This window comes from Bufo gargarizans, chromosome 5 (assembly GCF_014858855.1).
Source record: "Bufo gargarizans isolate SCDJY-AF-19 chromosome 5, ASM1485885v1, whole genome shotgun sequence".
In the NCBI taxonomy this organism is placed as follows: Eukaryota; Metazoa; Chordata; class Amphibia; order Anura; family Bufonidae; genus Bufo; species Bufo gargarizans.
The window spans coordinates 280,291,713-280,306,244 of NC_058084.1; the positions used below are offsets into that span (position 1 = coordinate 280,291,713).

At 44.1% G+C, this 14,532-nt stretch overlaps 1 protein-coding gene across 2 annotated transcripts in view; it reads left to right on the forward strand.

Annotated features, from left to right (window-relative positions):
- LOC122938072 overlaps positions 1-14,532 on the forward strand; it is a 116,915-nt gene that overhangs the window by 39,837 nt on the left and 62,546 nt on the right. For both annotated transcript variants that reach the window (XM_044293355.1, XM_044293356.1), the window contains 3 exons: positions 2,883-2,916; positions 10,116-10,137; positions 13,216-13,260. In XM_044293355.1, coding sequence (XP_044149290.1) covers positions 2,883-2,916; positions 10,116-10,137; positions 13,216-13,260 — 101 coding nt within the window. The remainder of the gene's footprint in view (positions 1-2,882; positions 2,917-10,115; positions 10,138-13,215; positions 13,261-14,532) is intronic.

Below are 14,532 nucleotides of genomic sequence, written 5' to 3' on the forward strand. Positions count from 1 at the left end.
TAGGGATTGTCATCTCACCATTTACTAAGATGAAACACGGTCCCGGCCACTAGCCGGCCTGGAAACAGAAGATCTCTCACTGTTTCAGTAGCTGCCATCGCGGTGTATGAGAGGTATGGAAACAGTGGAGCACAGCAAGCTATGCTATTTCTCTAACTTGGAAACGGCATAGCTTGCTGGGCTACACTGTCTCTAGCTCTCATGCACAGCAGTGGAAGCTACTGAGACAGTGAGCCCCAGAGAGCTCATGGTCGGGGCGCGTCTCATCTCACCTTAGTAACTGTGAGATGAGACAACCCCTTTAATGGTCTATCCTGAGGATAGGTCATCTATATATTAGAACTGCACAACACCTTTAAAATATGACGTCCAGGTCATGCACATGCTCGGGTGGCAGCCCCAGTACGTTTCAGTGGAGGATGCTGAATGATGTAGTTGCTAACGTTGATCTTCATCTGCATTAGTCGGATGTGATAGAAAACTGGATGAGCTAGTGGGCTTAAAGGAAACTGTGACCTTAAAAAAAATATATATATATATATATATATATATATAAAACAGAGAAACGGACTGCACTCCCAAGAATCTTCAGTGAAAAAGGTTTATTCACCCATAGGTGGCACAAGCGACGTTTCGGCTCTCACATGAGCCTTTCTCAAGCATTGATAAGAAGTGCATATGTTACATATAAAGGTGTATCAATCAAAACAATCAGTGCTTCAGCTTAATTGACAATTTACAGGATAAAATAAAAAAGAACATATTACAGTGTGAAAAATACGCAAACAATTTGCTAAAATGAATAAAGTGACACGTGCAATAAATACTTGAAATACATGATATAACAAAATCTCATATAGTTCTTCTAGATCCATGATTGTTCTCAGCTGTGTTATATCTCACGTGTTAATCACATACATCTTAATAATATAAATGTGTAGAAAAAGGGGGAGAAGGGGAAATGAGTTGATTGCTACCTGGTGTGGTACTGGCGACCCCATGAACCATCGTGCTATATCGCGCGTTCTTGTGATCATACTGCGCATGTCCCGATAGGCTGCCTCGTCATATTCAAGCGCCCGCTATGGTAAATGCGTGCGTCGTAAGGTCACTAGTCAGTGACGTCAACGGCGCACTCTGTGTTGACTCACGGCATCCTATGCGTCTTTCAAGGGAGCGCGGCGCATGCGCAGTAGGTCCTTGCGTATAAAGGAACCCATGTCTGATATGGGAACATTGCCCTATTGTTGTCACATATTGCTATATGTTCTGCCGTTTATTGTTCTACATTGCTAACCACCTCAAAGTGCTCACTATAAACACCCCCCCCCCCTCCCTGAAATTTATTGATGGCTGTAGTTTCCAAAATTGGGCTTTTTTATTTGTTTTGTTTCCTGAGGGTCTTTTCAAAAGTGACATGAAGCCCCAAAACCATTCCAGCAAAACCTTCCCTCCAAAAATCATATGGCACTCCTTCCTTTCTGAGCACTGCCATGTGCCCATACAGTAGTTTATAATTCAGGAAAGAATGCTTTACAGATTATGGGTGCTTTGTGAGGGATACCCCTTGTGAAAATAAAAAAATGGGGATAAAGCAACATTTTATTTGATGAAATTACATTTTTCATAGCAAAGTATCTGTAATGGCCCATGCACACAACCGTATACATTTTGCGGTCCGCCAAAAATATGGATGACGTGCATACAGAACAGCTGGCCCCTAATAGAACAGTACTACCCTTGTCCGTAATGCGGACAATAATAGGACTTGTTCTATTTTTTGCGGAATGGAAACTGAATGCACACAGAGAAACTTCCATATTTATATATTTTATTTTAATTATTTTTTTGCGGACCCATTGAAATGAATGGTTTTGCATACGGTCAGCAAAAAAATAAACAGAACAGACACTGAAAGAAAATTTGTTTGTGTGCATGAGCCCTAAATTGGAGATCAGCAACCTTTGGTGTTCCAGCTGCTGTGAATCTACAATTCCTTTTAAATTATACCTCTGTTGTGCTTTAATTCCTATGGAACACCTAAAGGGTTAAGAAACTTTTTTTTATTTTTTTTAAATGGCCAAACACAACACTGCAACTTGCGGAAAACAACAACGCAAGTGTGAAAATGGCTTAAAGGGGTATTCCCATCACTGACAATGGCCCATTGTCTGATAGGTGCGGGTCCCACCTTTTGGAACCCGCACCTACACCAAAGGTAACGGATGGCCCACTGTATGTACAGCCGCCCTCTATTTCTATGGGGACGCTGGCTCGGCTATTTCAGTCTGCTCCATAGAAATTAATGGGGGTGGTGGCCGTGCAAGTACGGTGCGCTCTTATTCACTTTTATGGGGCGAGCGCTTGGCGGTGGCCGGAACCAGGGAAATCCTAGCGATGTGCTCCCATTGTCTGTGATGGGAATACCCCTTTAAGTCTTCTAATGTCCTAAAATATAAAGTACACACATGGTGAATATGATCTGTTTTGTGAGGTATCACTATCATAAATAAAAAAATCAAAATTAATGAATTATTCCACATTTAACGTAAATTTTTTTTTTTATATATATATATATAAATGAAGATAAGAGACCTAAATTTACCAGTAACGTGAAGTACAATGTGTCGCAATAAAACTTGTCTTGGAATCAGTTTGATAAGTAAAAGCATTCCAAAGTCATTACCACATAATGTGACACATGTCAGTTTTGCTAAATATGGCTCTGTTCTTAAGGTGAAAACTTGCTGTGTCCTGAAGGGGTTAATGATCTCCATATCAATTTAAATAGCTGTAAGACTCAGATTTGCTAATAGAAAGTATCTGCAAGTTTTTTGTTTTTGTTTTTTTTCACTGTTTTTTTCTTATTCTTTTTTTTTTAGATTTTTGGAAATATAATATTAGAAGACAAGAAAAGTAAGTTGTATATCTCCTGTTGCTTATCTAGTGCTGTACACGTTACTGTACTATTCACTAGAAATGATTGGTACAAGTCAACAGGAAATACAGTTGCCATCCCTCTGTCTACTGCACTTTTTCCCTGACAAACAGTCATGTAGAAAGAAGTGCCACCAATTATTAGACATAGTGGCCGGTGCAAAAACTGCTGGATTTGATATTTTTTGTTTAAATATATGGAATACATGAAAAATTAAAAACAATCTAATAAAAAAATTGTTTGAAAATGTTAAAGGGGTTCTCCAGGAATGATAAAAAAAAGAAAATGCTTAAATATTATTTTATAATAAATATATTCACAAATACCTTTTAATTACTTAGAATGGCTTGTTTGTCTAGGGAGCAATCATGGGGGGGGGGGGGGGGGGGAGTGGAATGGCCGCCATCCTATCAGTACACACAAAACCTGTCCTAATCATACAGGAAGACAAGTTACTTCACCACAATGAGCCATAGTGCTGCCTCATCCTACTCTCTGTCAGGGATTATGATCCTGAATACAGGTGGATCTCTGTGGGAATGGAGATGAGACATGAAGTACAGAGAGGAGGGTGAGGTGTGGCTAATGACCAGCAGCACTAGTTTACATTCTCCATTACCACAGCAACACATCACCACAGCCTGTCCTATCCGTCCTCTCTGTACTTCATCTCCTCTTATCTGTATTTAGGATCATATTCCCTGACAAGTAGAGGAGGATGAAGCAGCTCTTTACAAAACTGATGTAAAGTAACCTGTCCTCATGTGTGATCAGGACAGGTTTTGTGTGAACTAATGGGACAGCAGCCATTTTGTTTTCCCTGATGATGATTGCTCCCCAGACAAAACGAGCCATTATAAATAATGAAAGGTATTTGGAAATATATTTATAATAAAGTAATATTTTAAGTACCGTATTTTTCGCCGTATAAGACGCACCGGCGTATAAGACGCACCTAGGTTTTTGGGGAGGAAAATAAGAAAAAAAATATTTTTAACCAAAAGGTGTGCTGTGGGTTTGGAACTAGGTGGTCTGTGGATGGCACTATTACTGGGGATCTGTGGATGACGGACACTGTTATGGGGGGATCTGTGGATGACTGACACTGTTATGGGGGGATCTGTGGATGACTGACACTGTTATGGGGGGAACTGTGGATGACTGACACTGTTATGGGGGGAACTGTGGATGACTGACACTGTTATGGGGGGAACTGTGGATGACAGACACTGTTATGGGGGGGAACTGTGGATGACTGACACTGTTATGGGGGGAACTGTGGCTTTCACTGTTACAGGGTCTGTGGCTGGCACTGTTACAGGGGGGGGGGGATCTGTGGATGGCACTGTTATACATGTGTCATCCACAGACCCTCCCAGCCCATAACTGTGCCATCCACAGATCCCCCGCCGCTCCAGTATACTAATATAATATGTCTTATTCAATTAATAGTTATTAAATATGCCTCTTTATTCCTAAAAGTACCTTAAATCCTAAGCACTTCAGTACAATGCTGGCAGGCCGGGCAGCGCGTCACTCACTGACGTCACTTGCCTGCGCCGCCTGCTTCATTCATAAAGTAGGCGGCGCAGGCACGTGACATCAGGGAGTTACGCTGCCGCCCGCCCGGCCTGCATTGTACGGATGCGCTTAGGATTTAAGGTACTATTAGGCATAAAGGGGTATATTTAATAACCATTCATTGAATATGACATATTTTATTAGTACACCGGAGCGGCGGGGCGGGCATTTAGTACAGTGACTGCACCGCCCCGCCGCTATTGCCGGCCCCAGCTCCTCCTCCCAGTCCCTCCCCGAGTCCTCGCTCGCTTTACATCGCTGCCAGCGATGTAAAACTGACTGCATTCGCCGTATAAGACGCAGGGGCATTTCTCCCCCATTTTGGGGGAAGAAAAAGTGCGTCTTATACGGCGAAAAATACGGTAGCTTCATTTTCTAAGTTCCCGGAGAACCCCTTTTAAACATAGTTATTTAAACTGCAGGTTTTTTTGTGAGGACACATTCTCTTTTATCTTTTGCTGATCTCTTCCATCTTCAGATGGAGACCAACTGAGAAGGTGGGACAATAATATTTTGCCATACTGCAACCAGGTGCCGCTGATGCAATTTTTGCTTGTCATAGGACACCAGGTTGAAGTTGGCACAAATGCCACACATCAAAGATTTCTTTATATATTTTTGATTTTTAACTATTATATTTATGAGAAAATTGGACCAAGAGAATGTTAAAGCTGTGCTCTAAATCAGAGCCAAATGTATTTGGTCTACTCCAAATTGTCTTGGGATACTTTCACACTTGCGGCAGAGTGATCTGGCAAGCAGTTCCGTCGCCGGAACGGCCTGCCTGATCCGGCAAAACGTATGCCAACTGATGGCATTTGTAAGACTGATCAGGATCCTGATCAGTGTCCTGATCAGTCTTAAAAATGCCTGATCTGTCAGAAAAATGCATTGAAATGCCGGATCCGTCTTTCCGGTGTCATCTGGCAAAAACGGATCCAGCATTTATTTATTTTTTTCACCTTTTTTTTTCGGTCTGTGGTTAAATGCCGAATACGGCACTAATACATTCCTATGGAGTTCAGGTAAGTCTTCAGTTTTTTTAGGAGGATGTTCTCTCCGGCGCGGAAACTTCACGCCCTTCTTCCCCCTCCCCAGAAACCTGCTAGCTCCACCCCCAGTCATGAAGATGACCTTAACCCTTCCTGGCCGGCATATCTGTAGAGATAGAGTTCTAAGGGGGCGTGGTGCTCCCAGTGCAATGTTCCTCATGTGGAGGAATTTAACCCTTCCTGCCTCTTTTCATTGAGGCAGTCATCTTGGCTTTAAAAAATAAATAAAAATGTGCGTCCATACGGCCCTCTTCACACCCCTCATTACCGCAAGACCACTCTGTCTGCGCGGTACCACACTGGGCCCATGTCCTGTCTCCGGATCGTTGATAATTCCACCTGCGAAATTTAGTGCTTGACCTCTGAAGGATTCCAATCCATCCTCTGTAGCCGTTGATGATTCTCACCTCCGCATTACAGTGGAGAGCCTCTGCAATTCCCAATCCATCCTCTGGGTCGTTTGGTTGATAATTCTCCCCCTGCGCAATTCAGTAAAGGACCTCTGACATTCCCAATCTACCCTCCGGGGTCGCTGGGTTGATAATTCTTCACCAGCACATTCAATAAGGGACCTCTGACTTCCCAATCCACTCTCCTGGGTCGTTTGGTTGATAATTCCCCACCTGCGTAATCCAGTTGGGGTCCGCTGGGACTCCCAGTCCACCCTCTGGGGTCCTTTGGTTGATAATTATTTGCCGGCGCCATTCAATTAAGGACCTCTGACCTTCCCAATCCACCCTCCCGGGTCATTTGGGGGATAATTCTCCACCTATGCAATCCACCTCCGGAGTCGCTTGATTGATACTGCACTGCCTGCACAATCCGGATGACTCATCTCTGAGGAGTAGACCTACGCGCGAGTGGAACACAGTGCATCTTTTCTCCTTGCAACACCACCCTCCACTCACAGGGGAGGGTCCGTCCGGAGAGGGGGGGGGGGGGGGAGGGGGGAGAGAGAATCCCTGATTCAGACCCTGACATGAGCCCGAAGCATTCTCCTAAGATTGCGTCTAAGGTGGCCAGTAGTACTTGTCATGTGCATTAACCCTTCCTTAGATGGAGTAATTGCACTACTTCAGGATACAGCACCTGCCTTCTACATTATCCCCTGCCATAGGCAGACTAAGTACAATAATATGGGGTTTGGGACCTGCCATATGCAGATCCGTTCATGGCGCGATGACATTATCACTGGTTACAATGTGTGCTGTATGCATTACCCCCGTACATAGGTGCAACAATTGCACTCCCACAGGGTACAGGACTCGCCATATGCACTACTTCTCGACGTGCGCATTCGCCCCCCCCCCCCCTTCATAGGTGGGGTATTCTCCCTACGACTGGCTAGTACTTGCCGTATGCTTACACCTTCCTTAGGTAGCTAATTGCACTACCATTGAATACCCCCTGGGGGGGGGTCACCCGCAGAGGCCACCGAATACAGTGTTAAGAGTCCACCGCCTGATGAAAGAGCTGTGAGCAACACTGCTCCCACAGTATTAGCCAGCGCTTGCCTTGTCAGCACAAAACTGAGGGGGAGGCCTGAGGCGATCTGTAGAAGCTAAACCTGAGTGCCAGCATAAGCACTTTCCCAGGGAAGGGGGAATAGTGGATAGAGAATACGGAGTCCATGAAAACACTCAACGTCACCGTGCTTCTGTTGCATTACCCCCTTCCGCAAGTGATCCAATAGCGTGGCAACGGGGCATGGCAACAGTTAATACTCGCAGGTGCCTGGCACTCTTACCCTGGTGCTATATGGGTGCCACCAGTGGACACAGTGGCTACTCCTTCCTTTGGTGCTGGTTTTGCGCATGATTATAACATTCTCTGTCTTCTCAGTGGGTTCCTAGCATCACTTTTATGTCCTAGAAACCCCCCCCCCCCCCCCCCCCCCATGGGCCTCCGTTGTTCCAGTCGGTCATGGTTTTGTCTGCATCAATACGTAGTGCGTACACCATTGCACATATATGGGAAGTACGTTCCAGTGAATCGAGTGTTTTTACGGACTCCTTATTCTCTATCCACCACTTGATGACTGCGTGGCTATTAAAACCTCCATTCTGACGTGGAGAGGCTTTTCAGCAGATGTCTTCCGCACTATGATTCGGGACAAAGTCTGCATCTCCCAGGATCTATTGTGGGACCTGGAGGTCCTTCCTGGGCTTCTGTGAAAGCTGGGACATCCCCTCCTTTCCTGTCTTTTCGCTCCCCACGGTCCTATCCTTCTACATTCAGGATTGGACCTTGGTTTAGCCTTAGTTCCTTGATGGGTCAGGTGTTGGCGTTTCTGTCCTGGGGCAGCTGCCAGTGTACTCTGGTTTCCCTGGTGCCCATGGGGACCTTCCTTCTGGGAGGGGCACATACGGTTCCTTTGTACCGTCCTTACAGCCTTGGGTCTGTATGTGGTTCTCTCAGCCTTTCCAGTCTTCTCCACTTGAGCCCTTGCAGGAGTTCTTACTCCGGCTCCTGTCCTAGCGGTAGTTTTTCTTGTGGCTATCACATCCATCAGGCGGGTGTCTAAGTTGGGTGAGCTCTCTTGCAAGATTCCCTTCATGGTTCTTCTCAATGATACAGCAGTTCTCCGGCTCATTCCTTCTCCCGAAGGTGGTCTCCGACTTCCATATCAATGATGACATTGTCCTTCCTTCACTGTCACTTCCTTCGCACCCTACGGAAGGGAGTTGCATTATGGACGTGGTCAGAGCTCTACTCCTTGTTGGCAGCCTCCAGTCCCTCTCGGCGTACGGATCCCCTTTTCTCTCCGGAAGGTCCTCCAATGGGTGATTGTACGTTGGATTTGGTCTGCAAGTGATGACTCATACCATGCCCGGAGCAGGGTTCCACCCTTGGGTGTCACGGCTCGCTCTCCCAGAGCGGCTAGGCGGAATCGCACTTCAGCTGCACAGTTGTGTAAGGCGGTTCCGGTCCTCCTTACACATGTTCACAATAAATTACCAGGTGCATACTTATGCATCGACTGTCGCTGCGTGGGTCGTGGGTTTTGCATGCGTTCTTAGATGCCTGCAGGGACGATTGCTTCCATGGGTCTGTGACTTTTTCCCTCCTTGTGGACTGCTTTCGGATGTCCCACGGTTCCTGTGTCCCCCAATGAATATGGGCGAGAAAAGGAGATTTTTGTATAACTTGCCAGTAAAATCTTTCTAGCTCTTAATTGGGGGACACGGCACCCACCCAGTATTGTTGTCCGGCCACAGTTGTAGCTGTTGCTGGTTTGGACCCAGTTGGGTCCTTTGGCATGGTTGGTGTTCCATGTTTTCTCTTTGGCTTGCTTCTCCTACGGCTTGTATACAAACTGAAGCTCCCTCTCCAGGCTGGAGGGGGTATAGCTGCCAGGGGAGGAGCTAATGGCTTTTACTAGTGTCAACGCCTCCTAGAGGACATGGCTATACCCACGGTTCCTGTGTCCCCCAATGAAGAGCGAGAAAGAGATTTTACTGGTAAGTTATACAAAAATCTCCTTTTTAAAAACTTTGGTATGTAAACCTCTAGGTGCCAGCTCCATATTGTAATGGCTTCACATAATATCATGACATCCTCAACACTGATTAAGAATTATATCCACATCTCAAGAATGAGATGAACGGATTGTCATGGAAGAATTTTTGTATAATCACTAATCAAGGAATCTAACAATGGTGTCTGCAATGGTACAAATCGTAAAATTCGCTCTAGAGTGCAAAAGAATGAGAAGACATGACTCGTGGTGGTATTTCAGTCTATCCTCTTCTGACCCCAAACTGTAAAAGATTCATTTTATTAAGCAAAAACCTGGCTGTTAGCTTTACAACCTAAAAATACAAATGCGCCAATAGGGTTCTGCCACACAGATCCATCTTCACAATATGTGTGTGTGTGTGTGTATATATATATATATATATATATATATATATATATATATATATATATATATATATATATATATATATATATATATATATTATACAGCTCTTGCAACCTAGTTACCGTATATCTTTGTATGTCCTGTATTTATATATGATTCAGAAAAGATGTTCCAGAGCCCGGTCACACAGTACAGTTTTTTTTACAAAACTAGGAATGGATCCAAAAGGATGGAAAATGTTATGGTCATGAAATCCTCTGTGAAATGGTAGCCTGCAATTCTTGGCTAAATATACGCATAGGGGATAACTTGAAATTATCAATAGACTTTGAAAGTGGTTGGCCACTGTATATTACTATCTGCACATGTGCTGGGAACAGTACCTGCATGCCAGCATTATTAAACTATTGGCACTGATGTTCATTCATTTACAGGCAGGTCCCCTGACCTGCGTGCCACCACTGTGCTGAGAACATGGCAGCTGATGGAAGGTTCTGTCTATCAGCTGCCGATGATGGACTTTCCTTAGTGTAAATGAATGGAAGCTGCTGATGGACAGAATCGGGCATGTTCCCAGCACAACCCCTTTAAATATTGCTATTGAATTGTGTTTAAATTTTTTTTTTTATGTTTAACACATTCTATGTGTTTTATAAAGTGTTAATTTTTTTTGTTTTAGGTTGGAGGAATATAAGAAGAAGGTAGGTTTGTCTTTTTTGTATTTACCGTAATGGTTTACTACACTAATGCTTTTTGTATACCAAAAAACGGAATTCTTAAAAATAGTATTGTAATGAATAATCTTTATTTTTATAGTGACAGCATATTCTGCAGCAGTTTACTATTCAGGGGGTGCATGTACAAACCAAATTAGATATCACAGATTTACACACGAATACACAATTCACATGCTAGGAGTGAGGGCCCTGCTCATAGGGGCTTGCAGCATTCCAGAGCGCTGATGCAGCTCAAGGAAAAGTCTTGAAGACTGGAGTGGGGGTTTGAATTATGGAGATTTTTAATATTTGACCATGGAAAAGTGGAAATTCACTAATAATGTAAAGGGTACACCTGTTGAAGATGGTTAGTTTTCCTAGGATCCTGTGCCCTCTGCAATCACTGCCATTTATGCTAGGAATATAAATAGAGCTTTTCATGAATTTCTGTGAAGGGGTAAAAGAATTGGAAATTCGCTATCAAGAATTTTTAGGGGCAGTGGAGAGGGGCGGGTTGTAGTCGAGGTATAATATATGGCATGTTTATTTAGATATATATGTGATTGAGTTAGAGATGAGGAGACTTTAACAGACTTGCTGTTTTTAAAAGGGAGGTTTTAAAGGTATTTTTACTGAGAAGTATTACATTTCTAGGAGGGAAGAGCTGGGGAAAACGGCATCTATGATGGTGAAAGATGTTAGAGGAGCATGGCAGGTAGTCAAAAAGCTCTATGGTCTATAATTAATTTTTTTTCTAGATTTTTAGAGATTATTTTTATTGTAATCAGTTTTTTTTTAATCTTTCTAAAATCAAGAGAAGAGAAATATTCATAAAACGCTAAGGGAACAAGGTGATTTCGGAAGCTTTAACACCTTAGTGACCAGGCAATTATTATTTTTTCATAGTTGCATACCAAAATTTTTATTTTTTCTTCTTGAAACAAGTAGTTTTAAATTGAACCATTTTGAGGTGCACGGTTTCTAGGAGAGGCATGGAGGGGGGGGGGGGGGGTGGGAGCCATACCTCCATTGAGTTTTTGCATTTTAAAATATAAGTGTTAATTTTTCATGATAAATAACTTAACTTTGGTCTCTGGATCAGTGCGAAAGAAATTACAAGAAAAAGTTTTTTTGCACCCTAAGATACATAACTTTTTTTTTATTTTTCATTCCTCAGAAATGTGAGGTCTAGATCAGTAATGTTTCTACATTTATTGGTTGAAATGTGTTTGCATTATAATCGGAAACATCAGTATCGGTATCTGAGGATTCTCACAAGACTGTCTGCTGTCTTTACATTTTTCTTTTTCAAGTTGGACTTGGGAGTATGATCTCTTCAGTCATACATACTGTCTCTATGGTCCTTTTTTTTAGATCTCTCTTTTAGATCTTTATTTTTTGGTCTTTATTATAGACACTTCCTGTTTGAGATTAGCTTTCATCTTTGTTTAAAGCTCCTTGTATATGTTTAGTTGTTCATTTCTCCAAAGAGCTCTCCACCTCTAGTGCATGCAGTGGTTATTGTCCAGCCAAAACGGCAGCTGGTTCATCATCAGACCCCACTATAGTCAATAGTGGTCTGGCGGTGAACTGTTGTCTGCTGGAGCAGCCTGCCGGATACGCTGCCTCATATGTGAGTGTACTCAAAGACTATTATAAAGGGCTCATTCAGACGGCCGTATGCTGTCTGCAAAAATACTGAATGCTATCTGTTTTTTTGCGGACCCATAGACTTAAATAGGGCCATGTCCTGATTTTCACGGACAAGTATAGGACATGTTTCATTTGTTTTGCGGAACCGTGGAATCTAATCCGCAAAATAACAGATCCACATTTTTGCGGATAGCATACGGCCGTCTGAGCCCTAAATAGATGTCTGGTGTTGGAGGTGATTACATTGAACAGACAGACCTATTCAGAATGCACACACTGTTGTAGAGACTTCTCTCATGCTGGCAGCTTGGTCAAGAAGCGGGGGGCACCTTTGCAAGACAGAAATTGAAGGAGTCCACAGTGAGTCACGGACAGAGGGAAGAGGAAGGGTGCCGCCTGGGCTGGTCACAGGTGGTCATGCTGCTAAGTTATCACCTCAGCCATTCATGACAGAGTTGTCTGTGTCTCTGCAGCCTGCTGCTTGTCTGGACTGCCTGCTGATATGGCAGAGTGAATACAGGAAATTAAGGCGTGGGTAAAGGATTCCATAGGTCCTGCCAGGGAAAACTTCAATGATGACTATCTCCATTCTCCCCTGACAATTCCACACAGCTCAGGGGGAGGAGGCAATAGCAGTAAGAGAAGAACAGGCACATGGATGCCCCGGATGCCCTCTTTTATCAGGGCCACTCCTCAGGACCTTGTGTGACATGTTGGCAAGCCAAGGGAGACCATTTGAATTGTTGTATTTAAGTTGGTGGGTGGCCCACCAGGTATCCGCCGGGTAGGTCAGATGGCCAGTCTGGACCGGACAGCAAGCGAGTTCCTGCTCCCTCCCCTCCTCCACTGACCACAGCTAGCTTCTGATCGGATCACAGGACAGCTGCACTAGTAGAGTCAGAGCTGTGGAGGAGTCCAGAGAGCAAAAAATAACGAATCTGCCCTGCCAGTGTGGAGGCAGGAGCAGGCACAGGGGAGGAGGCATTGGCCAGTGTTTAATTGCTGCGCTGATGCTGCCCCCCAAACTGCCACTTGAGGCGATATGAGAAGCAGCCATACTTACTAGGGATGGATCTTGCTTGACAACAGGCAGTGGACTGCAGGGCTGGCTGGAAGCGAGACTCCTAGGGGACATGACTTTACATTTTCTTTTTTTTTTTTCAGATAGATGCAGGCATAATGAAATGATTTAGAAATGTGTTATTTACACCATTCACTATTAAATGGAATGAATGTACTGTAACTCTTAAAGTTCTTGGACCACTCCATTAGGGTTTTTAAATACAGGAAAAAGCTAGATTTGAAGAAATTAGTAAAAGCCCACAAATATATTTTATATATACAGTATATTTTATGTATTGTGTATGTTACAATTGAATAGTGTAATTTGTATTGTATTTTTTTTTCCAGCTAGCTGCATATGAAACACAGAAAAACAACATCCTACAATATATGGTAAGATATTTTCCAGTATTAAGTAGGGCTGCAGCTAACGATTATTTGAATAATCGATTAGTTGCCGATTAATTTCTACGATTAATCGATTAATCGGAAAAAAACAACAAAATTACAAAACAGAGAGGTTTATATGATCTTACTTGAAAAATTATGTTCAAAGGCCATATTAAAACAAATTGTGGACGACACTATTATGGGGGATCTGTGGACGACACTATTATGGGGGATCTGTGGACGACACTATTATGGGGGATCTGTGGACGACACTATTATGGGGGATCTGTGGACGACACTATTATGGGGGATCTGTGGACGACACTATTATGGGGGATCTGTGGACGACACTATTATGGGGGATCTGTGGACGACACTATTATGGGGGATCTGTGGACGACACTATTATGGGGGATCTGTGGACGACACTATTATGGGGGATCTGTGGACGACACTATTATGGGGGATCTGTGGACGACACTATTATGGGGGATCTGTGGACGACACTATTATGGGGGATCTGTGGACGACACTATTATGGGGGATCTGTGGACGACACTATTATGGGGGATCTGTGGACGACACTATTATGGGGGATCTGTGGACGACACTATTATGGGGGATCTGTGGACGACACTATTATGGGGGATCTGTGGACGACACTATTATGGGGGATCTGTGGACGACACTATTATGGGGGATCTGTGGACGACACTATTATGGGGGATCTGTGGACGACACTATTATGGGGGATCTGTGGACGACACTATTATGGGGGATCTGTGGACGACACTATTATGGGGGATCTGTGGACGACACTATTATGGGGGATCTGTGGACGACACTATTATGGGGGATCTGTGGACGGCGTAGTTATGGAGAGGGGGATCTGTGGACGGCGTAGTTATGGAGAGGGGGATCTGTGGACGGCGTAGTTATGGAGAGGGGGATCTGTGGACGGTGTAGTTATGGAGAGGGGGATATGTGCACTGTTATGGGCATAACAGTGCACAGATCCCTTTCCTCATAACAGTGCAGACCCCCCTTCCCATAACAGTGCAGACCCCCCTTCCCATAGCAGTGCCATAGACAGATCCTCCCCCCTCCCCATAGCAGTGCTATACACAGACCCCCCCTTCCCATAGCAGTGCCATAGACAGATCCCCCTTCCCCCTAACAGCCCCGGCCCCGATGCTTGCATCTTTATTTTACCTTTTTACAATGACGCTCCCGCTCCTGTAACAGCCAGGCAGAGCGGACGGCGGCGTAACGTCA